This window comes from Hippichthys cyanospilos, chromosome 21 (genome assembly GCF_059441005.1).
Source record: "Hippichthys cyanospilos isolate Australia breed blue-spotted pipefish chromosome 21, RoL_Hcya_1.0, whole genome shotgun sequence".
Taxonomy (NCBI): Eukaryota; Metazoa; Chordata; class Actinopteri; order Syngnathiformes; family Syngnathidae; genus Hippichthys; species Hippichthys cyanospilos.
Window position 1 is genome coordinate 5,886,296 of NC_142389.1, and position 22,660 is coordinate 5,908,955.

The window sequence follows — 22,660 nt, forward strand, 5'->3', positions numbered from 1 at the left end:
TACAGGGGGATTTGAACATTTTAGAACTTGTGCAAAGGTGCTGAAAGTAGCTAAATGTGTTCATTTATTTATTCGTTTATTTTGGGGCGGAAGAAGTTGCTAGGAAAGTCGCCTGATTTAGAAACAAGTGACAAGCATTTGAAACTGGGCGACCAAACTAAATTTCAACCTGATCACGTGAGCGTCGGGCGGTGCTTGCTGTAGTTTGAGATTATTTTGTAATATCAATCAAAATCTTTGCATAATAAATGCATGCTCAATGTATGGTATTAGCAGGAACGAGAATGAACAAATAAAATGAATCTTTAGGTTAATATTTGTTTCGTAATGGTAGTGTTGTCTCCGTCTTGTCGGTGCGCTCTAAACATAAAATCAAACGACAAAAACAAAACTTTGAAGGCGTGGTCTCAAGTGAACTCAGCCAATCACAGCAGCCCGTTTGCGGCGCTCACCCAAACAGTCGCTGTTCAAATTTCAAACGGTCAGAGACCATCTTCACGAATCGACATCGGGGCGTCCAAAAAAATGTATTTATCCTTATTATTATTTTGTTAAATTCCAGTCGAGTTGTTCTGCATGAGAAAACACGAAGTGGCGGTTTGTATGTTTGTTTGTTTTTTCTAGACCAGCATGTCTCGACTGCCCGTCATGTCGAACAAACGTGTCCTAGCTAACACCGAGAACTTCGAAGCGGCTCAGCCTGTTCAGGTAAAACTTTTACAATATTTTTGTTATTTCCTCGTCTCTTAAAAGAAAAACAAGTCTACCCTTTCAAGCATCGCTATTTGCACTCAACTCGGTTTTCTATGTAGAGCTGAATTCCCGTATAATAGAAAACCAAGTGTAAACAATACCACAATCCAAAACTGTGCATAAATACAAAATTAAACAATTCCTAGTAGAATAATTTAAAGTAATTACAAAAATGAACATTTTCATGTACAAAGTATTCAAAGGCAACACTGTTCTCATTGCAATCACTCAATAATACACCGTGTTTACTAATGTAAATTTCCTTAAATTTTATATTTTCCTCAATAAAATTGTGAGCATATATCATTTCACCAGTATAACAACATACAGTATGATCTCAGAAGTTGAAAATGAAGATTTGATTTGAAATATTTATCCCTGCAGAAGAAGTCCCGCAATGAGTTGAAGGTTATAAAACCGCAAGCGGCTTCCACCGTGGTGGGCATCAAACGGGCACCCGTCACGGCAACCAGAGCGCCAGTGTGTAAGTTTATTCCACCCCCGACAAACATTCTCAACCGCGGCCTCGTTTTAGAATTCAAATTGATATCGATATGAAGGTAATTTTCTCAAAGAATGCCTTCATTGTATATGACAAAAACGTCTCCACTGGCTTTTTCCCCTTCGCAGCCAGGCCGACTCGGGGTATCACAGCTGCAACGGTGGCTGTCGCCCCATCCAGAGGTCAGAGGTGAATTGTCGTTGCTCACCTAGAACCGTGGCTGATTTTGACATTTGATCTTCCAAATCAGGAGTCTGCAAAGCGCCTGTTGCGTCCACTGCGGCAAAGGGAAACAAAATGGCGGCAGGACCAGCTGCAGTTGACCCGAAAGCAGGTAAAGCCGAAATATGGCTGGCCGCTTTGGAACTTGTACAATTTTTCGTGTTTCTCTGGGGATTATGTAGGCGGCGTCGGAGCGCCCCCCCGCAGACTCCCTTGGGACATGAAGGGCAAAGTCAGCGACATGAAAGGCAAGCTCCAGGACTACCAGAGCAAGATGAAATCTGCCAACCTGGAGAAGGAGAACCTGAAGGGCTCGCTTGCCGAGTTTCAATCCAGGGTTGTTCAGATGGAGAAGGACCTCAGGTGCCAACACGCATATCCAAAAACCCCGGTTGTCGTGACTTTTTTCTACACCAAACACGCGGGTCTTTCATCCCAGCGAGAAGCAAGAAAAGCTCCAGAACCTCCTCGGGTTCCAAGATGAGTTGGAGAAGGTCAGCAGCCAAAAAAACATCCTGCAGACAGAGCTCACCAGTCTACAAGACAAATGCAGACAGATGGAGATCCTGCAGAGCAGCCAAGAGACCGAGATCCAAACGCTCAAGGTGACGCCCCTGCGCGGATTTTATTAGAGCCAAACAAAAAATTGATTTTCATGAATAGCAAATTCCATAGTTTGCAAAAAAAAAAAAAAAAAAAAAATCCATACTACCCCCCTCTATAAGCCCAAAAAAACCGGAAAACTATACGGAAAAATAGAAAATATTTTCTATTCCCTTAGTATTTCTTTTATATACAAAGTAGGTTTACTAATAAGACATGTAATGTGCATTCTTCAAATTTTCGCATTCTATTAGTTCACCAGCAGATGGCAGTAAATTGTACACACTGGCGCGTGAAGTGCATATGTCCATCCAGCCCATGACGGATTAGTTATCTCATTTAATAGTCCGACATTAGTTTTTAATTAAAATTGGAAGTTATCACGGAACTCTGGTTTAATTTTGCGCATTTGAAATATGACTTAAGCAGCAAAATCTACCTGTTTTTATCCATCACGCGTTGATTTTACCACTTTCCGTCAACTGAAAGTAACATCATAGTTGTTCAGGTAACGACCAATCACAGCTCATGTGTTTTCTGATTTCACTCATTTGGCATTCACAAGTTGGGTCGTGATTGGTTGTCACCTGAGCCCAAAAGAATTGTGTGTGTGTTTTTTTCCCTCCAATTCAAAAGATAGTGGCAAAATGGCCGCCTCTGAAAAATGGATATACTGGTGCCTAAAACCACAACATAAATCCAATATTAATTAGAATATTGTCTCCCTCCCCGCAGGTGAAGCTGTCGGTGGAAGAGTCCACCTTGGCTCGGGTGCAAGCCGGCCTCCAGGCGTCAGAGGAGGAAGTCCACTCCCTCAAGGGCACGGTGGCGCGCCTGGAGAACGAGCTGCACCTGGGCGAGATGGTGCGACGGCAGCTGCACAATACGGTTCAGGAGCTCAAAGCAAGTCACCTTCATTTTACGCACAAAACCATGTTGTTGAGCATCGATTTCATGCCGACACTGATTTTTGTTTGCGGTCCACTTTGCTTCCAGGGTAACATAAGAGTGTTTTGTCGAGTTCGCCCTCTAGTGGATGGAGGCCTCAGCAAGCACATACAGCTGACACCCAATGACAACAAGGCCATCACGTTGGCCAAAACAGAAGAGGTGAGTTTGGCGTAGTTTTTCTTTTAGATTAACTTTTTTTTGAAGTCTTGTTTTGCCAAACTCTGCATCCACCCGCTAGCAAAAGAAAAAAAAAATCACCCAATGAGGCAGCACTTCATAAATTCAAAGCACTATTTATTGATATAATGAGCAATCACTATTTCAGAGGTGTCCAAACTACGGACTGGGGGCCATTTGGGGCCCGTCATCCATATTTTTGTGGCCCGCGTCATATGCTAAAAGGGTGACGTCACCCTTGCAAGCCCGAAAAATTATTACGGTATTGCTCAATAGAGTAATCAATTGTGGTAACAAAGTGCCTATGATTAAGTACCAAAAATAATGTAAAAGTAAATGATTATTTTAATGAATTAAGTACTAAAGTAATTGATTAGTTTGGTAGTTGTAGTATGTACTTTAGTAATCAATTACTTTAGGAAGTACAACAAAAAGTGGCAAAATGCATACTTAAAATACTTGTTTAACTACTAAATGTCCTAAAGCTCAAAAGTAATTGATTACTAAGTGTATAAAATGTATACATTCAAAGTCTATATTATAAAGTATAGACAACGTGTAACTAACTACTTGTTTTTATGAAGTTTTACTGTGTTCAATAGGTTGAAGTTTTTAAAATTTTGGACATTGCTGCACTATTTAGTCCCTTGACTGTCAGGAAAAGAAAAAAAAAATGGTCTCCTCTCAGTCTCACACAGGCAAAAGCGGTGACACCCAAAAGAACTACACCTTCACCTTTGACCGAGTCTTCGGACCCGAGGCGTCCCAGCAGGAGGTCTGCGATCCGTCGGCGCTAAACCGCGTGACGCCAGCTCGCGGGAGACGTCTGCTGTTTTTGCGAGCAGATTTTCGAGGAGATCTCCCTGCTGGTTCAGTCCGCGCTCGACGGCTACAACGTATGCTGCTTCGCGTACGGCCAGACGGGAAGCGGCAAGACGTACACCATGGAGGGCGACGCCGAGGACCTGCAAGTCCGGGGCGTGATTCCCAGAGCTGTGCAGCAGATCTTCGCCACCGCGCGCAGGCTAGCCGCGCAAGGCTGGGAGGTTCGTTGGTTGCCCGTCGCGTAGGGCTGCACGAAAATAGTAATCGGGATTATTTAGGTCAATGTTGAAATCACAATTATTCTTCATATTTGGTCAAACGTGTCTTTTTATTGCCCTTTTTTTAAACAAGCATGGCTTCGAGGGTTGATGTGTACAAATAATAATAGTAAACTAAAATAAAGTAAATAATTCAAACAAATTTCCAATACATGGCACAAAAAAATGAAGCCTACTAAGAACCAAGCACATTATTTACTTGTAAGCAAATTTTCATCAAGTAGCGGTCAAAATGTAATTTTCAGTCATTTCAAACCAAATGTATTCTCATTTTGGGTCTCAATTGACAGCTAGCACTGTATATATTAGGAATCAGGTGAGAAACGCAACGCCATTTCACGCTGGTAAATAATATGTTAGGGAAAAGAAAGCAGAAGCTTTTGCCATGCAAACATGTGAGAAACATTGCCCCCTTGTGGTAGAATGACAAAGTGGTAGATTTGACATGTGCGATAGCAGGCATTTTAAATGATCAGTTTAATTAATCGTGGCAGCCAATATCATGATCGCGATTCAAATTCGATCGATTTGTGCAGCCCCAATGTCCATTTTAATATATGGCGTGTTTCATGAAAACCAGCACCACCCTCCGCCATATTTGGCAGTTCTCCTTCACAGCCAGCTTTGTGGAGATTTACAACGAATGCCTGCGCGACCTGCTGTACACGGGCAAGGCCAACAAGAGGCCCGAGCACGACGTACGCAAGTCTACAAGCAACAAGATCACCATCACCAACCTCACTTACCAGAAGGTCTTCAGTGAGGAACAGGTACTGCACGCCCCCCCTTTTTTTTTTCCAAGTCCCATGGTGCCTCACACTGAGTTCTTATTTTTCAATGGTGTATCCGCTGTAAAATATTTTCTCAGCCATGCGCACCAACCAGCATTTTGGGATGAAAAAAGGCTTTAAGATAGGGCTGCAACTCTTTAATATTTAGTCAATTGATCCATGAATCGGATTCAAAAATTTGATTCTTCCACCCTAAAATGCATCACCAAGAACCAAAAGCTATAAGCTTATTCATGTTTCAATCGATTAGCTCTTAATTTAAAAATACATACATTGTATTCGCATCATGGAAAAAAGGGTCTAAAACAATCCTGTGGCAAATTCATTTATCTTCGGAACTACACATTGTAGTGGTGTAGTAAGAAATTGCTTCATGTTCCAATTAATTTGTTCTAAAATTGAAAAGAAAAATGTACTGTTCCTGTGAGGTCATTAAATTAGAATTACTGCCAAAAAAAAAAGTTTTTAAAATCTGATGTTGGCCCCATTTGAATACTCCTTCAACCCTTATGCAGTATTTTGATCTTCAATGGCATATCACATCAAAGGGAGAGCTAGGGAGCTGAAATTTCACCCAGATGGTGACAACATATCAAAGTTCAACAGGGTATGACCACTTACTACAATTCCCTAAATATCAAACACACTTCTTTTTTCTCCCAAATATAGGCCAAAAGTATGGCACTGGTCATTTTTAAATACCATTCAAGGAAGATTGATTTGTTTGGTTGAATGATGTGGAAGAAAACGACCTAATGCAGATACGATGAAAATACGACACGAGGGTTAAAGCGTTGGAGGTCCACAGACTCAAAATGTCCACCTCTCTCACTCCTCAGGTCTTTTGCCTGATCACTTTGGCCAACCAGAACCGCTCGACAGCCCAGACGGCTCAAAACGACCGCTCGTCCCGCTCTCATTCCATCTTCCAGCTGGACATCGAGGGCGTCAACGCCGGCAGAGACGTCAAATGCAACTGTGAGTTCTCGCTCGGCGGGACGGCTCGGAGCCGCGCCCCCGCCGTCCTCACGAGAACCGCTTGCTCGCGCGCGCAGCCACGCTGTGTCTGGTGGACCTGGCGGGAAGCGAGCGGATGCTCAAGAGTCAGTCTCAGGGCGAGCGCTTCAAGGAGATGACCGCTATCAACAGCTCGCTGTCCAACCTGGGCATGGTCATCACTGCGCTGGCCAACAAGGTCAGTGAGACGTTTTTATCGTCTGCCTGCAGGATCGAGGACAATTTGTGGAGATGTCCTTACTGTAAGGTGCCAGTGCAAAGTTGTATTGATGAGTGGTTTATGTTTTGCAGGAGAGCTTCATTCCTTACAGGAACTCAAAGCTCACCTACCTGTTGCAGGGATGCCTGGGCGGGAACAGCAAAACGTGAGTCCTTAAAATCAGAGGTGGTATTTTTTTTATATATATATATATAAATCTTTTTCCACTGTCAGCTACTGAGTCACTTGTTTTCTCTCCAGTCTGATGTTTGTCAACGTTGCGCCAGAGCCAGACAGCTTTGGCGAGACACTGAATTCGTTGAGATTCGCAAGCAAGGTGAGCCCGTGCCTTTTTTTTAATGATTATTTCTTTATTATTTAAAGTTTGGTTTGGTGATATAATGTCTCTGTTGTTCCAACAGGTCAACGACTGCATGATTGGCACAGCCAGTGCCAATCGAAAATAGAAAGTTTTTTTTTTTTTAAATAACAATAAAACACATTTTATTCACTCGGCTTGGAATTTGGAACACAATCTAATTTTTAAAAGTGCATTTTTTTGGGGTCTTTTGTGATAACATTGTCTGCTTCATTTCAGCAAAATACCCATATTTGTCTTTATTAAATGACATTACACGTCATTCATGTCTTCTTGGCTTTCATTTCAGGTAGACATTGAGTTATGTAAACATACCTGTTGTCATTTTTTTTAATTTCTTGGGAACAAAAAAAAAATCAACTTTCAAAGAAGAAACATAAATGGAAGTCCACCCTTATTCGCGCGTTTGAACGGCGTCGTTTACTATGTAGTGAGGTCTTTGCCACATCCAATATGGCGCTAGCATTTAAGCTAATGGCGATATCAATATTTTTACGTCTCTCGTTCCTGCTGTACGGCTGGGTCCTCTTTAAAGGGGCCGCGTCACCGTTTGCAGAAAAAGAAGAGCAACATATTCCAGAAATGCTTTCTAAACTTCCGTACCTGGTTCGACCGTCAGGACCGACTAGCACAACCATTGCGGCCCGGCCCGCGGTGCTCTTCACCGGCTAGAAGAAAAAGAAACAAGAAGGTCGGTGAATGCGCTCGGTCCGCCATGTTTTTTGTTTTATGCCATCGGCTACGGGAGCTAGCTTGCTAGGATGCTAACTGCACAGCTGCACGATGGAAGGGGATTTAAGTCATGTATGTATTTCTTTTTATTTTTTTGTAATGCGATAGATTAATATTTTTGGAGTGGGTGTTAAATGCATCTTCTGGACTGCCAAATTTAATTGACACATTTGTTGAATTATGAAAAAGCAACACATAAATTATATGTTGAATGCATGATGATCTTGATTCAGTTCGCTTAAATTAGCTTGATACAAAATATAGCTTTTCCATCGTAGCAGCAATTAGTCAGTTGTATGAATCTAACAGGTGGACACACAGCTTTAGATGTACCTTCTGCCATCTAGTGGAAGAACAATTAATTGCGCAGCCTGTCATTGTATGTCGCTGGAATAGATAGATGAAAAAAGTTCCTATTATTTTTTTATTTGAGTCCCTAATGCATCCCTGATCACCACAGATGGCGTCCGTGGGCAGCAGCGACGACTCTGTGGTGCAGGTTTGCTTCCCGAGCTCCCAGGCCTCAGTTCTGGATGGCCTGAACCAGCAGAGGGAGGAAGGTCGCCTGTGTGACCTCGCCATCCACGTCCAAGGTCACGTGTTCAAGGCCCACCGCTGCGTCCTGGCTGCCTCCTCGCCATACTTCCATGACCAGGTGACACAATCTACAATTTAAAACAGTGTCACACATAAAATCAAACCATGATTCTCAATTTTTTTTTTCAATGATGTACGATCTGTTTGATTTTTGGCTCATCTTCCAGAGAAGTGCATCAATGGTGGCTAAACTATCATTAAAATGTAACAAAATAAAGGCAGAAGTAATTTGGTGAAGGAGACACAATTACACATTAAGTTACTTCATATTCCAATTAATTTACTCTTAACTTGAAATTTGTACTGTTCTTTTTACAGCATTAAATTAGATTTGCTGTTAAATTTTCTGATAAAATTTCAGGTTCCCCTGAAGTACTCCTTCTCTCACCCTGAAAACCAATGTACAGGGGGGCTCTGATACCGCCTTTTTTTCCCCAGACAATGCCAGTTCGATATCAAGTACCGATACCAGTAATACTTTTGATATACAAACTAAATGACTGATTTCTATTCTTATCATTTGTTCTTTGTAAGATCACTCAAAGAAAGTAGTCGATAGCTGCCGGGTATCAATCTGATATCGATGCTTGGTATCAGCACTCGCTCGTTCCTAATGAAGTCATGAAGCTAATTGTGGTCTTGTGGCGCAAAGGTCCTGCTGAAGAACATGTCCAGCGTGTCCATCCCGGCCGTGATGGACCCGCTGGCGTTCGAGAGTGTGCTACGCTGCGCCTACACTGGTCAGCTGAGGATGCTGCGCGAGGACATCGTCAACTACCTGACGGTGGGCAGCGTTCTGCAGATGTGGCACATCGTGGACAAATGTACCGAACTCCTCAAGGAGGGGCGGGCCGCGGGGGGAGGCGCAAGCGCCAGCGCCCCAACTAACGGCGCCGGTCAAGCTCGACCGGCGGGCTCCCAAGACGCAAGTATGACATTTGGACACTTTTGATTGGTTGCTTCTGCTTCTTAGGATAATCCGTATGTGTTTGTTAGGAACACTTCAGGATCCCCCGCGGGCGTCCCAGCCTCCGAGCCGTCCGTCGGCCGGCGAGAGCCAATCCCCAAGCAGCACCAATTACTTCAGCCCCGGAGCGGCCGCCACGTTAGCCTCAACGGCGGGCGGAGGAGAAGGAGTGGCCAGCGACACGCCCAGCTACTGCACGCCGTCCGGTGAGGAGGCCTTCATGATTGAAGAGGAGGAAGATGAGGAGGAGGAAGAAGAGGAGGAGGACATGTACCAGCAGAAGAAGAGAGGAGGAGGCAAAAGGAAGAAATCCAGCTCTGCGTCAGAGGAGGAAGTCGGCGTCAGTGACAGTTTTGGGGTTTCCTCATATCAGGTGAACCTTATATCTGTCTGTCTGTCTGAACTCATTCAAAAGTATTGATGGACAAGTGAAGCTTCATGAAAACGCGATTTTTTTTTTTAACTCCTCTATATGGCAAATCGAATGCATTTTCATTGTGCTAGTCTTTTTTTTTTTTTTAATCCAAGACCCCCTTCGGGAGGATGGAAAAAAATACCTTAAGGGCTTCATGAAGCTTCGTGAAGCCCTTAAGTATTTTTTGTAGCCACTATATGGTACAATGGGTTTAAAGATGCAGTAGAAATTGAATACATTTCCATTACACTAGTCTATCTTTAAATAAAGGTCACTATCTAGAGGAGTCAACAAATAGTATTTTTCAAACTATTCTAGATGGGACTCCATTTAAAGATGCAGAAGAAAGTTATTACAGTACGTCATGGCTGTGCTAGAATTGATCTTTAAAGCAAACCAAAAAAAATCACAGGTGCATCATGAAGCACTTGTGAATTTTTAATCTCCTAATTAAGATTGTCACTTGGCCTCTGACCGATGCCTCGAACCTGCAATATTCTCCTCAAATGCATTTTTTTTGTATCATTGGATTTGGCCTTGCCAATCATTTCTCATGTGTTTGGGTGGGATGCAATTCACTTTGCCATTTTGCCGAGACAAATGTTATCAATAGAAATCGTTTTTGCCCCTAAGGACGGCGAGGCGGCGTCCCTGCAGAGACGCCCCGCCTACATCCAGCCCAGCATCATGCCCCGCAAGCAGTGGGTGGTGGTCAAAGCCGAGCGGCCCGAGGACAACGACCTCATCGTGGTGTCGGGCGAGGAAGGAGGCGGCGCCGAGGAGGAAGAGGACGAGGACGACGAGGACGACGACGAGAGGGAGATGGTGTCCGGCCGGGAGCGGGACGGGGGCGACTTTGCCATCTCGCACGTGCGGACGCTCTCTGTGGAGTCTGGTGGGCGAGGGGACGCTGAGACGCAGGTCAGATTAGTTCATTAATCAATCTGATACGTTCTAGAACCGATTTAAGATACCTTCTGTGTTCGTGCGTCCAGATGGACTACTGCCAGTCCTCCGAGGACTTCCTCAAACTGGACGGCAGCTTGCTGGACGCCGCCTTAGCTCAGCAGGTTCAGGATTCGGCGGCGGGTTCCAATCCCAGCCAGGGCTCCAACCGAGCAGCACCGGGCCTGCTGGGTCAGGTCCCCACCCGCACCCAGCTCTTCCCTCTGGACATGCAGGTAAACCATGTTTTCAGATTTTAGGTTTGAAATTAGCTGCAACAATTAATCAGTTTTCCTCATCCATTCAATTTGAAAAGATGGTGCTGAAGTACAAGTACATTCGTTTTATAAAACATTCAAAGTCGGATTTTAGAATGAATTTTTTCTTCACCACTAGATGGCGTCTGGCATCGCCTAAACGTGGCAAAAGTACTTCGAAATTTTCATCAAGAAATTTTACTCTTTCAACTGAATTGTCATTTCGACATATGTCTGTCTGTGCTTGCGCAAAAAAATATATACTTTTTTCACCATCCTCAATAATTTGCTTGAGATTTTCTCTGGCTCAATATAGATGGTAGGTCAGTAAATTTAATTTGATACTTTGAAATGCAGGTCTTTTTTCTTTTTAAATTGAGAGCAAATGAAATGGAACAGGAAGCAAGTCATTGCTAAATTGTGTTAGTCATTTCTTTGCTAAACTTTTTATGCATTTATTTTGTTAATTTCCATGCGAATGTGCATTGTCATCAACTCATTCAATTCCAAGAACATCTTTTTTTTTTTTTTAATTTAAGAATCCAGACATAGTACATTTTGATTTGTATTTATATTTCCATTTTTTTTTCAAGTTTGGCTAAAAATGACTGTTACTAGTCAATTAAGTAGTTGACTAGTAAAGTAATTGACTAGTTTAATTAAGTTAATCGATTAATTCAGTACTTTAATACCCAAAGTAATTGTTTCTTTAGTACTGACCAAAATAAGTGATTACTTTAGTGCTTAATTTCTCAAAGTAATCAATTACTTAATACCAGCCATTTTTAGACCCTCTTTTAGCCAACTGGTATGTTATAAGTATTTTAGTGAATCTGGCGGGCCGTTAGAACGTGGATGGTGGGCCACAAATGGGCCCGATCCGCAGTTTGGACACCGTTGATTTAGAGGCACCAATATTTGCATTCCGCAGGGAAACCCGATCCTGGTCTACGGACAAACATCCGCGCTCTCTCTGGAGACGGCTCCGCCCCCTCTGAGCGGCATGATAGGCGGTAGCGGAGCTTATAAAAACGTTGAACACGGCCCCGCCGTCCCGGGAAGCGATGGGGGGGCCGGCGTGGGCGGCGCCGGTTCCTCCAAAGTCTTCATGTGCCACTGCGGCAAGACCTTCACGCACAAAAGCATGAGGGACCGCCACATCAACATGCACCTGGACCTCAGACCCTTCCACTGCCCCGTGTGCGCCAAGAAGTTCAAGATGAAGCACCACCTGACGGAGCACATGAAGACCCACACGGGGCTCAAGCCGTACCACTGCGCCGGCTGCGGCAGGAAGTTCATGTGGCGAGACAGCTTCATGAGGCATCGATCGCACTGCCAACGCCGAGGGAGCGAAGAGGTCGCCGATGTCGCCGACGTCCTACCCGGGCCTAACCTCCTCCTAGCGCCGGGCGAGGGCGGCCCGCGAGGAGGCGGAGCGTCCGCCGGCTCCTCGCGCCTCCATCACGCCGCCGCCTCGGGAAGCGGCATGGCGGCGGGGATGTTTGGCGGCCTGCCGTTAGAGCACGCCGTGTGCGCAGAGCTCGCTAATGACAGCTAGCACCTGACCCAAAGCATATCGAGTGACCACCAACAGCTAGCGAATGCTAACGACTACTCGGAACTACCGACAATTGAAAACGGCTCACGTGAGACTGTGAATGGATGCTAGTGACCACTACTGACAGCAAACACTTAACAACTGCTCTCGACTGCTAATAGCTGCTAATGGCCAAAAATTGGTATCTAATCTTGTTAAATTCAATAACAAACGATTGCATTGCTGCTGACTCATTCTAGGGATTGACATTGGTAGCTAATGACTACTATGATTGCTAACAAGTGATAAAGAAAGCTAGTGACGGCTAATGGTTTATAACATAAGCTAATGGATGATAATAATTGATAACAACTAATAAAAAAAATGCTTGTGACTTAAGCTAACGATTGATAATGGTAGCTAAAACCGGTTAGTACCTGCTAATAGTTGGTAACATACGCTAAGAGCAGCTCATTAAAAACAAATGGTAAAGAAACCGAGTTTGAACAAAGAAAGCTAGCTAGAACAACTGATAAAGACAGATAATGATGGCTATCTACTATTACTTACTAATGATTGACACAATAGCTAACCACTGCTAGTCACTGCTGAGGATTTATGCTAATGATTTATAACAGTATCTAACGACCGCTAATGCTTACTAATAGATGACAACAACTAGTAAGGACACCTTATCGCTGCTAACGATGATGATTTATAACAGTAACTAACAAAGCTAGTGACTGCTAATGCAAATTGTTGATAACAACTGATAAGGACAGCTAATGGTTGCTAGTGGATGCTAGTTACAGCTAACGATCGCTAACTGAATCCAACAGTGACTGCTAACATTTTCCAACAACATAAAATGATAACATTAACGACCACCATTATTGGTGATTGCCAATGATTGATAACAGTACCTAGTTCCTCATATAATGAACGCTAACTACAGCAGTAAGCGCCAGTAGTGTTTCCTAATAATTGACAGTATTTGCTCTTGACTCCTCACACCCACTGATGACCTCGTAGTGATAATAGTTTTAGTTTTAATGCACTTTACGTCAAACAAATGGTCTCAAAGTAAAAAAAGATATGTTAAAACTAGCTACACGGTGCATTCATTCAATATATCACCAAGTCTGTAAAAAACTGGACCAATGAAATTCTCGTTTAATTTTTAATTTGTATATCCTGTCACCAAGACAAGTCCTGTCAATCGGAGACCGTCTCTACAGTTGTGACTGACGGATTTGTCCATCTTTTGCTCACGTGCACTGCTGCTTACTCATAGAGGCTCGATGAGCGACTGCGTTACCGTTTCTTGGCCTGCTACCAACAAAAGATCAAATTGGAACTCTCGGCCTCATGTCAAGAGATACCATGGTTTTCGAAGCAATGCCGCCGTCATCGGGTGAGCTGCTCGCCTCTCCTTTCTTGCAAACGCTACATTCCGAAGAATACATTAACAAACCGTTAGCATTTCATGTTTGACGGTTCTCTATCATGACAAAATTAAACAAAAAAGGATAGTTGCCTTGCAATGGTACGCTTAGGCTCCTTCATTGTGTTTTTGAGGCTGCATTCAAATCTTGTTTGCGATTTGAAGACCGCTTATTCATTAAAAAATAAAAAGCTAATGACCAGGAAGACTAAAATGGCTATTGATCTGTAATGCTAGCTTGCAGCTAATAACCGCTACTAACCTCTAACCACTGCGAATGACCGTGAACAAAAGCTAGTCATCGCTAACTAACAGAAGTGAAATTTACGAAAAAATGGTCTGCCATGTGGTGGCACACCCACACTCAAGGAGGCGCTATTATGTCCGCCAGTCATTACGAAACAAATGTGTGTAAGTGAACTAGCGCTAATCTGGTTCAAGCCATTACGGTTTGTCTTATGTCCACAAAACTGTTTTGAGTGTTTTTTTGTGTAAAATAATGTTTTTAATCATAACATATCTAAAAATGTACACATAGGTATTATATATATTAAAAAAAAAAAGTTTTTTTCAGGAACACCGCTTACAGGAAATGTAAAATAAGGATACCAAGCTAGCTGTTTTTTCCCCCCCTAAACTTCTGTTTAGAAAACTTGCACTTGAAACTAAAAATGTTTTCACATGTGGCAGTTTGTTTACTGTAACCTATTTACTGATTAGTATGTTTTGAAGTTTACGTTTTTCACTGAAGAAGTTTTGAATGATTCCAGCTGTATCTATGTATCAAACTGGAGATTCTCATGTTTGCAGTTTTCCGAAAGAAACTTTGCCAGCATTGGTCTTGCCACATTGATGCGCTAGCAACTTCGAGGTGCTAGCACGAGCGACCTAGCGACGTAACATTCCTTAGCATATCAACGGTTTTCTGCCGTTGAGTTGCTGCGGTAACATTTGGCTGCCAAATTCTTTTTGAATCTTGAGATACTTGAATGGAAAAATCCCAGAATTTTTTTGTTGCTGCGTTCAGAGGCAAACATTAGTCTGCCCAGCAACACAAAAAAGGATGTGCAATAGTTGTACGATAAATGTAAGGCTTTCCGAGCATTTGTTTTTAATTAATGATCATTTAGCTGCTTTTCTAAAATCGCTTAATTGAAGTGTATTCATTTTGTATTTATTCGTTTATTTATTTAACAGTCGTAGTTCAGATTTGTTTTAGTGTAAATATTTGTAAATACGGTAAATTAGTTGTGCATTAACTCTTTAAAGTTTAAAAAAAAGTATCTTGGTTAAAATTACTCGTTCATATTTTTCTACATTTAGCATCTCTTGATTTATTGTAAATGAAAAATGTCGTGTAATTTTTGTCATGACGTTATCAAATGAAATATAAATACAAAGTTAATGAAAAAAATAGCATTGGTTATGCTGCTTAAGAGGATTTTAATTTCTCTCAGTGATTCTAATTGAAATTCCAATTGATGATTGTTATGATATATAATATTTTTATGAATATTAATGTTGCTGCTGTTGAAATGTTGAAGGCAAGTTGACGGAGCGCTTGCTTGCCTTGAATGTATTGGATGTACGTTGTCCTCCATCTTGTTTTCAACCACTGTGGATGACGAAGCAGGCGTTTTTGTTTCTGCGTTATCTTGTTATTTATACCGTAGATGAATTTTAAAATATATATGTACGCGAATCATTTTATGTACAGTTTTACTGGGTAGTGTTAACTTGACACATTTCTGCTGTTATGGAGGCTTGTTTGTGCCAAAATAAATCCTTATAAATGCAATCAAAGTTGTCATTGATTTATGAAACATGTTTTTTTTTTTTCGTTTGTGGATCAGCTCTTCAACATCTCAGCGGACAAAAAAAATTCTATTTGTTTGCTGGGCCAGATTCATGAAGGAAATCCCTACTCCGAAAGCTGCTGTCATTGAAGGCAAGTCAAAAGTTTTTTTGTTTTTGTATACAGCACATTTCATACACATCCCACACCTTAAAGCATTTAAACAGACAATACAGAATTGATTGATTATTTTCTTTTATATAGAATAAAGAGAATATTCACATTGTATGTCTGCCTGTGTTGCGCCACCATTTGTGTTCTAATAACAATCGCTAAAAGTTTGACTTTTTACATTGTTGTTAGAAGGCTATGAGCTATTAAGAAGGTAAAAACATTTGTCAGCACATCAACAGTCACATGTTTACAAAACCCGATTCCACTACACCCTTGATTCATAACTTCCTTATTTTGATGATTGCATCACGCCTATTTATTTGGATGATGATGAGTGACTTACGTACAGTGTGTGGTACTGAAAAATACAATTTACTTAAATTACATTAAAATAATTAGCATCAACTCAGGAAGACAATATTCAAAACATGTTAAGCTACTAAACAAAACAAATGCAGATTTTTTTTTTTTAGTTCAAGTGAGGGAGCCAGGATTAATGGCTAAAATGAACAATTTTTACAGTACATATTCAAAGATTTTTTTAGATGAAGGAGCCAGGATTAATGGCTAAAATTAGCATTTTTTTTTTTTTAAATAACTGAGCATTAAGTTTCACTTCACAAAACCCCACAGTAAAAAAAATAATTTTCTTTAGCATTGGGCCTATTGTAAATTATAATAACATTGGAAAGGAAAGTCGCTAAATGTATTTCCTTGTCATTTTTATGTTTTCATTATGCCCAATTGGCATTTTTCTCACAATGCCACAAGGTATACTAATAACAATAGATAGAATACACTTTAAAATGTTAAAGAATTTTATAACAATTTTTTTTTGGTCCATGTAGAAGGATCATTCACTTTTTGTTTTCCAAAATAAAGCAAAAAAGTGTAAACATTGAATGAGGTATTTTTTTTTTGTATGTCATAAATGGAAATTGTCAGCCTTAATGCTCCATTAATGACCGCATTCCTACATAATCGCACGCACCCAAATCACAACATACACTATCCACACCTGAGAAAAGTGAAAAGTGAAAGAATGAAACTGTTCCACTGTCTAATTATTTGTACAAACCTCTCGAACCTGACTGACAAGTTAGATGGATGAGGATGACATCATCCGCAAAGCGCCTGTTTGCAATCATTCGTCCGTTCACACCGAACTAAGCAACATTGATATCAGCGATGCATCTTCTTGCAATTGTTGTTTCAGTTTTACGGATAGCCATCGTGATGCCTGGTAAGTAAGTGCACTTTTGTTTTTAACTTTACAACGATTTTGAATCAACGTGATTGCGCTTGAGGCGTCGTGTAAAATCTCGCTTTTGGGTGTCGTGTTGGCGTGTGTTCCTTTTTTGACAAGTGGAATGAATTAAATTCAAATGTCTTGAGTTTTGGATTTTCAAAACTAAAATGTGGGCAACGTTTATGTGAGTTCCTTATACTAGACTGCTATAACTTTTAACGTCCGCTAGAGGGCGTACACACACTTGTTTGTGATTCAGGCGGATATTTTAAAAAAAAAAACAGTTTTGTTTTATGTTCTAACAAAACAAACCTAATGTAATGTAAAGAATGTGAACTGTCACATACACTACAAGAAAAAAAGCAAAGATTTGAGCTTAATTTACTAAATAATGCCGTTTTTCGTTCTTACAGTTCAACTTGGATTTACTGGCTAAGAACTGCCCACCTCTGGAAATTATTTGCAAATCCTCTTAAACTGTCAAACAGCCCTTTTTGCAAGATATAAATCAAATCTTGAATCTTGAAATAAATCCATCTTGGCATGTTAAATGTTAGTGTTTCAACTAATTATTTTAAATAATAACAGTACAAGATTTGATGAAAGGTCAATAAATGAATAAAATCTTTGTTTTGTTTCAGGCATTCACACTTTGAGTTATTTCATCACAACATCGTCTGAGGTTTCAAGGCTGCCGGACTACTGGGAGGTCGCGTATGTTGACGGCATTCCCATTTTGCACTATGACAGCAACAGCAGGAAAACAAAAGCGCAACAGGACTGGGTCAACAAAATCACGGAAGATGATCCAGAATTCTGGAAAAGAGAGACGCAGATCAGTTATGCAACTGAACAAGTCTTCAAAAACAACATTGAAGTTGCTAAAGAACGCTTCAACCAAACTAGAGGTTTGTTCACATCTGGCTTTCTACTTGTAAAACGTTTTTTTCTTCCCCCCAAAATATAGATAACTACCTAGGTATTAATGTCAGGACTAGTGAAAAACATCAAAAAAAATTAAGGATTTAATTAGTTGTAAATGTACATGGTGGAAGTAGAAGGACAAAATTGACAGCAATAAAAGTGGGTTTTTTTTAATTGATGCACTGATCCTTATAGGTGTGTTTTTTTTTGTCTGTGTTTTAAATAATAAAAATAAACAGCAAAAATGAATCACTAAAATATATCCACCTTAACTCTTTCAGTGCCAAGCGTTATCGGAAAAGGAAACCTCTAGAGAGCCAGGAATTTTTGCATTTTCAAGGCCAACAGAATATTGTGTACTATATCTATGTAAATATGAGTGGTAACATATGGAAGATTGATTTCCATTCCTTACTTTGAATTGCATGTAGATAATAGCTGTGTTGTGGAAACACTGCCATCCAATGGTCACAATTGTCACTACAGTGCTTAATTGGCTTCTATTAGTCACGGATGTCAGCTACCCTCCATAAAAAAAGTATTTGACGAGAAATGTATCATTTCTTATTGTTATCACTATTTTAAAATATGAGAATTCTCCATTACCCTACACGCCAAAAACATTCAAAAGCAAAAATAAATAAATAAAAAGTCGGGAGTTGGCATCATTGTTCTGTTACATTAAAAAATGTTTAAAAAAAAATTAAATTTTACACACTTGAGGTCCCTGTCGGCGATGTTTTGAACTTTTCAAAAGATCAAAGGCGCCATTGTTTTATTTCTGTTTTTCATTCTTATCATTGATTTGTTGTGCTCGTATACGTCGCACATCCTGTCATTTTATCATGTGTGTGACACTTTCAGGTGTTCACCTGTATCAGGTGATCTATGGGTGCGAATGGGATGAAGAGAGCGGTGAAGTTGATGGTTGGGAGCACATCAGTTATGACGGAGAAGACTTCATAACGTTTGAGGCGAAGACACTGAGATGGATCGCGGCGAATCCCCAAGCTGTCATCACGAAAAACAAGTGGGACCAAACTGAGCGGTTCAGTCAATACAGGAGGCATGTCCTCACCGGTTTTTGTCCCGCTCAGTTGAAGAAACATGTGAGCAACGGGAGGGACTTCCTGATGAGGACAGGTATGTTAGGCCGCCCTCTAGAGGAATGTTACTGTAATTACAACCTGCGCTTGAAATTTTGTGTGCAGAGCTTCCCACGGTGTCGCTCCTCCAGAAGACACCTTCTTCTTCCGTCACCTGCCACGCGACAGGTTTCTACCCCAGAGCGGCCAAACTATTTTGGAGGAAAGAGGGCGAGGAGATCCAAAAGGGTGTGGAGATGGAGGAGACCCTCCCCAACCACGACGGCACCTTCCAGACCTCCACCCGCCTGAAAGTGGAGGTGACCCCCGACGTGGAGGGCAAGTACGAATGCGTCTTCCAGCTGGACGGAGTCAAAGAAGAAATCGTCACCAAGTTGGAGAGAAAAAGCATCCTGAGCAACAAACTCATCCAAGGTAACTCGCTCGAATTGTTGGATTTGGCGTGGAGGCCTCACTAACGAGATTGATCCGTGTCATGACTCTTTGTCGCCTTGTGAAGAAGAGGAGCACAAGAAAGTGGTGACCATTGGGGTCTTTTCGGTGGTCCTCGCTCTAGCAGCGGTCGTGTCAGTACTCCTTGCCAAGTATTACATAACCAGAAAAGGTGAGTCACACAAATTTGGTGGCCATGAAGATTTGTGACCAAAAATCGTAAATGTAACCGTGTTTCTCTTTCGTTTCAGCCAAATACTCAAAATCTTGTACATTTTTTCTTCCCTGTTTCCTTCACGATGAGAATGATTAATTTCCTAAAACGTTGGTTAACTCATTTTCACTCATTTTTCAAGGCCAACGGAATATTGTGTGCTACATCTATGAACGTTTGATTCCCATTCCTTACTTCGAATTGCAGGCAGTTTTTGTTACATGTGTGGAAACACTGTCATCCAGCGGTCATTCTTAGCACTACAATGCTCATTTGGCTAAAATTAGGTAAGCATTGATGAAGGGTGTCAGCGCTTTTTCATAAAAAACAAAACAACATTTGACCAGAATTTTATGAGTTATTATATTTCTATTTTATAAGAGGAGAATTCTCATCCATATGTTAGTATATAACCTCCTAAAGTAATTATTTTCGTAGTTATTCACCTAAAGTAATCCATTACTCTAGTACTTAATTCATTTAGTACTTGACATTTTTAGGCCCTTCTTTTAGCCAAAACTTAAAAAAAAAAAAAAAAATCAATGAGTGCCTGGGATTAAATATCTGGATTCTTGAAAACCAGAAAAATATGTTTGGGATTCTTGAAAAACCTGGTGTTTTAATCGTGTATTTACCCCGATTTTTGCATGAATCCTTTCAACGGCAACTCGCGAACTGTGCACAAAAGATTTTTTTCTGAATTTTCCTCACAGGTTTTATTTTCTTCACAGCTCATAGTATCTCCATCCTGCGCCAGATTCCAAGTGAGACACAGCCGCTGTCACGGAGTGAGTTTGCTCGCACAAGACTCAAGTGATCTTTGGGAATATTTGGATATGGATTCATGTGTATCATCTGTTCTGCCAGAAAAATCTGCCTGCTTTAGGGTATATTTCCAAAGCAGGGATGGGAAGAAGACATATTAAAAAAAAAAAAAAAACGGTTGGGTGCGGTTAGGTGGACAAGTGGCATCGCAACATGGCCGCTGCGAGTCCTCCATTGCATAAAGGTTCAAGAAGTAAGCAGTTGTAATTGAATATGTCGCTGCTACCCAGAAGATAGTGCTCATCGTGATCACGTGAGCAATCTTTTTTTTTTTTTTTTTTACTGGAAGAGGTTGTATTGAAAACACGACACAGCTGTAAGGAAGTTTATGAAATCGACTCAGGAAAAAAAAAACGTGAGTTTTGATGAATGAATGGACGGACCTATAGCATTTTGCTCTTCAAGAAGTCAGCTCAAAATTGTCATATGTTGCTATACAGTGACTTCATGATGGCCAAACTGAGAGTTCCATATAGTTGAGCTGCATGAATGAAGAGCCCGTGAACGAGCGCTTAGCGACTTTTCGCTCGTGAAGAAATATGTCGATGTTTACTACTTTTACTTAAAATGTGCGCGTCTACTGTTTTTTTCTTTTAAATTGATTTGAAAAAAGTGATTGGAGATAGGGCTGTTCGGTGTTACACGCGGGGGCGCCACAAAGGATTTTACTTGTTTCCTGGTAAAGTGCGACATCCTCAGGCCATACGCGTAACTGCGACTTTTAACAACCGCTCATGTCTTGATAGTTATTTATCTCATGCGTAGCTAGTTTTATTTGCCAAGTTTATTTGTGTATATATATATATATATATATATATATATATATATATATATATATATATATATATATATATAATATATATAATATATATATATATATATATATATATATATATATATATATATATATATGCTTTTCTTACTTTACGAGTAAAAGAGAAGACGGTTGGGTCTGTTTTCAAACCATATCCGTTCTAAGCATTCTCCGTTCGACAAATGTCTCGCAACTTTACGTTTGTCATATGCTACATTCAAGGAAGTTGGGAAGTTGGAATTTTCCCTCCTCCGACTAGGAAAAGTGCACTCGAACGCCAATTTGAAGCGGGAGATAAAAAGAATCCCGGCTTCACGTAAGAGAACTAAAAACAATAGCACTTTCAGCGATGTTCTTTTTTTTTTAGCGTCAAACACTTTGAGTTTGGAACGAGGAGAATCCAACTGTAGTAATTCCAACTCCCGATGTTCTTTGAATGCAGCGCTTGAGTCCTTTCTTAATCATTTTGGTTCATCCAGTTTATACAAAGTTAAATATACCATAAAAATGAAGATTTCTATATCCATTGTGACGACTCATCGGTTCATATTTGGGGCTTTGCCAAGTGTCAGAAGGGAAAAGAAGCTTTATTTAATTATTTGACTTTTCTATGTTTTTATATTCTTGTGTAAAAATCATATGTAGACTGTGACAATGTTATTGTTTGTACTTATTTGCACTATTTTCTACCAATGCCTTGATTAAAGCCAAACAAGGAAGGCAAAAAGGATTGCACTGCTGGTCTGCTACCAGCAGAGGTGCTGTTGCATCATGTTCAACGGTTTTTCTTGTCGAAGTTCAGCTACAGAAAGCTGGGGAACATCCATACTAGTGCCAGATATGGATACTTCATCACCCGGAAAGAATTTAATATTTATGATTGCGATGTTAGACGCAATATTAGTCAACTGTGTAAAATGAGTTCAAAATATGATTTGGTTTTTGGTTGTATTAAATATTTAAGCTTGCTAAGCTCCTTGCTCTCCCTTGAAAAAAAAAGTGTTTTATTACAGAGCTGGGGACATAAAGAAAAATTACAGTCTGCCTTTTTTGAACCTGTATTCTTTAATAAATCACACCTAAAATGTCATCTTGACTTTTGGCCTATTTTACTGCTGCCTTATCCTTGAACTTTCCTGGACTACATGTTGAAGTTTTTTTTGGAGGGGTGTAATTCCGCTTCTGGCCACAGGTGGCAAAATACCACCATTTAAGCCTGTGTAAATGGAAAAGAAAAAGAAGCTCAGCCTCCTTTTTTTGTTCCGGTGACAAATAATAAAGCAATTTATGCCGTTTTTGTAATTGAAATCAAGGGATTAATCAGGATTAATGGCTAGAATGATTTCTCTTTTTGAAGTCCACAGCTATTGAAGATCATTACTTTCAGAGTGAAATGTTTAGTTTCACAAAACATCCATAATGCATTGGTGGTTAGAGAAGACTTTTTTGCATTAGAATATCTACCGTATTCAGTGTAGACTTGCGACGATGCGTTTACTGCTGATGTGATCGGTGTTGTTTAATTATAAAAAA

At 40.7% G+C, this 22,660-nt stretch overlaps 3 protein-coding genes across 4 annotated transcripts; all 3 read left to right on the forward strand.

Annotated features, from left to right (window-relative positions):
- The first annotated feature begins 478 nt into the window (after nt 1-478).
- On the forward strand, nt 479-6,959 carry kifc1 (kinesin family member C1). Its single transcript, XM_088404811.1, has 17 exons — nt 479-527; nt 625-708; nt 1,138-1,237; nt 1,384-1,437; nt 1,506-1,589; nt 1,660-1,840; nt 1,917-2,082; nt 2,816-2,983; nt 3,077-3,190; nt 3,897-3,983; nt 4,054-4,254; nt 4,917-5,081; nt 5,942-6,080; nt 6,158-6,297; nt 6,411-6,484; nt 6,580-6,655; nt 6,741-6,959. The coding sequence occupies exons 2-17, from the start codon at nt 631-633 to the stop codon at nt 6,783-6,785; spliced, it is 1,872 nt and encodes a 623-aa protein (XP_088260937.1). The 5' UTR covers nt 479-527; nt 625-630; the 3' UTR covers nt 6,786-6,959.
- Nucleotides 6,960-7,415: 456 nt separating this feature from the next.
- On the forward strand, nt 7,416-12,400 carry zbtb22b (zinc finger and BTB domain containing 22b). Its single transcript, XM_088404810.1, has 7 exons — nt 7,416-7,501; nt 7,890-8,084; nt 8,679-8,955; nt 9,023-9,366; nt 10,042-10,329; nt 10,404-10,589; nt 11,542-12,400. Exons 1-7 carry the CDS (start codon nt 7,481-7,483, stop codon nt 12,169-12,171), a joined length of 1,941 nt encoding a protein of 646 aa, XP_088260936.1. The 5' UTR covers nt 7,416-7,480; the 3' UTR covers nt 12,172-12,400.
- On the forward strand, nt 12,198-21,115 carry LOC148406341 (major histocompatibility complex class I-related protein 1-like). 2 transcript variants are annotated; one of them, XM_088404812.1, is made up of 8 exons: nt 12,198-13,564; nt 15,448-15,542; nt 16,780-16,806; nt 17,454-17,720; nt 18,601-18,879; nt 18,948-19,256; nt 19,342-19,446; nt 20,220-21,115. In XM_088404812.1, the coding sequence occupies exons 1-8, from the start codon at nt 13,452-13,454 to the stop codon at nt 20,303-20,305; spliced, it is 1,281 nt and encodes a 426-aa protein (XP_088260938.1). In that variant the 5' UTR covers nt 12,198-13,451; the 3' UTR covers nt 20,306-21,115. The 2 variants fall into 2 exon arrangements, with proteins under 2 accessions (XP_088260938.1, XP_088260939.1); XM_088404813.1 differs by having other exon boundaries at nt 19,345-19,446.
- The last annotated feature ends 1,545 nt before the right edge of the window (nt 21,116-22,660 follow it).

Coding starts and splice junctions, on each gene's coding strand:
- LOC148406341 (XM_088404812.1), top strand. CDS start 13,452: ATGAGCGACTGCGTTACCGTTTCTTGGCCTGCTACCAACAAAAGATCA. Junction 18,880..18,947: donor GGACTTCCTGATGAGGACAG/GTATGTTAGGCC, acceptor TTTTGTGTGCAG/AGCTTCCCACGGTGTCGCTC. Junction 19,257..19,341: donor GAGCAACAAACTCATCCAAG/GTAACTCGCTCG, acceptor CGCCTTGTGAAG/AAGAGGAGCACAAGAAAGTG.
- kifc1 (XM_088404811.1), top strand. CDS start 631: ATGTCTCGACTGCCCGTCATGTCGAACAAACGTGTCCTAGCTAACACC. Junction 6,485..6,579: donor CTGGGCGGGAACAGCAAAAC/GTGAGTCCTTAA, acceptor TTTTCTCTCCAG/TCTGATGTTTGTCAACGTTG. Junction 6,656..6,740: donor CGTTGAGATTCGCAAGCAAG/GTGAGCCCGTGC, acceptor TTGTTCCAACAG/GTCAACGACTGCATGATTGG.
- zbtb22b (XM_088404810.1), top strand. CDS start 7,481: ATGGAAGGGGATTTAAGTCAT. Junction 7,502..7,889: donor TGGAAGGGGATTTAAGTCAT/GTATGTATTTCT, acceptor TGATCACCACAG/ATGGCGTCCGTGGGCAGCAG. Junction 9,367..10,041: donor TTGGGGTTTCCTCATATCAG/GTGAACCTTATA, acceptor TTTGCCCCTAAG/GACGGCGAGGCGGCGTCCCT.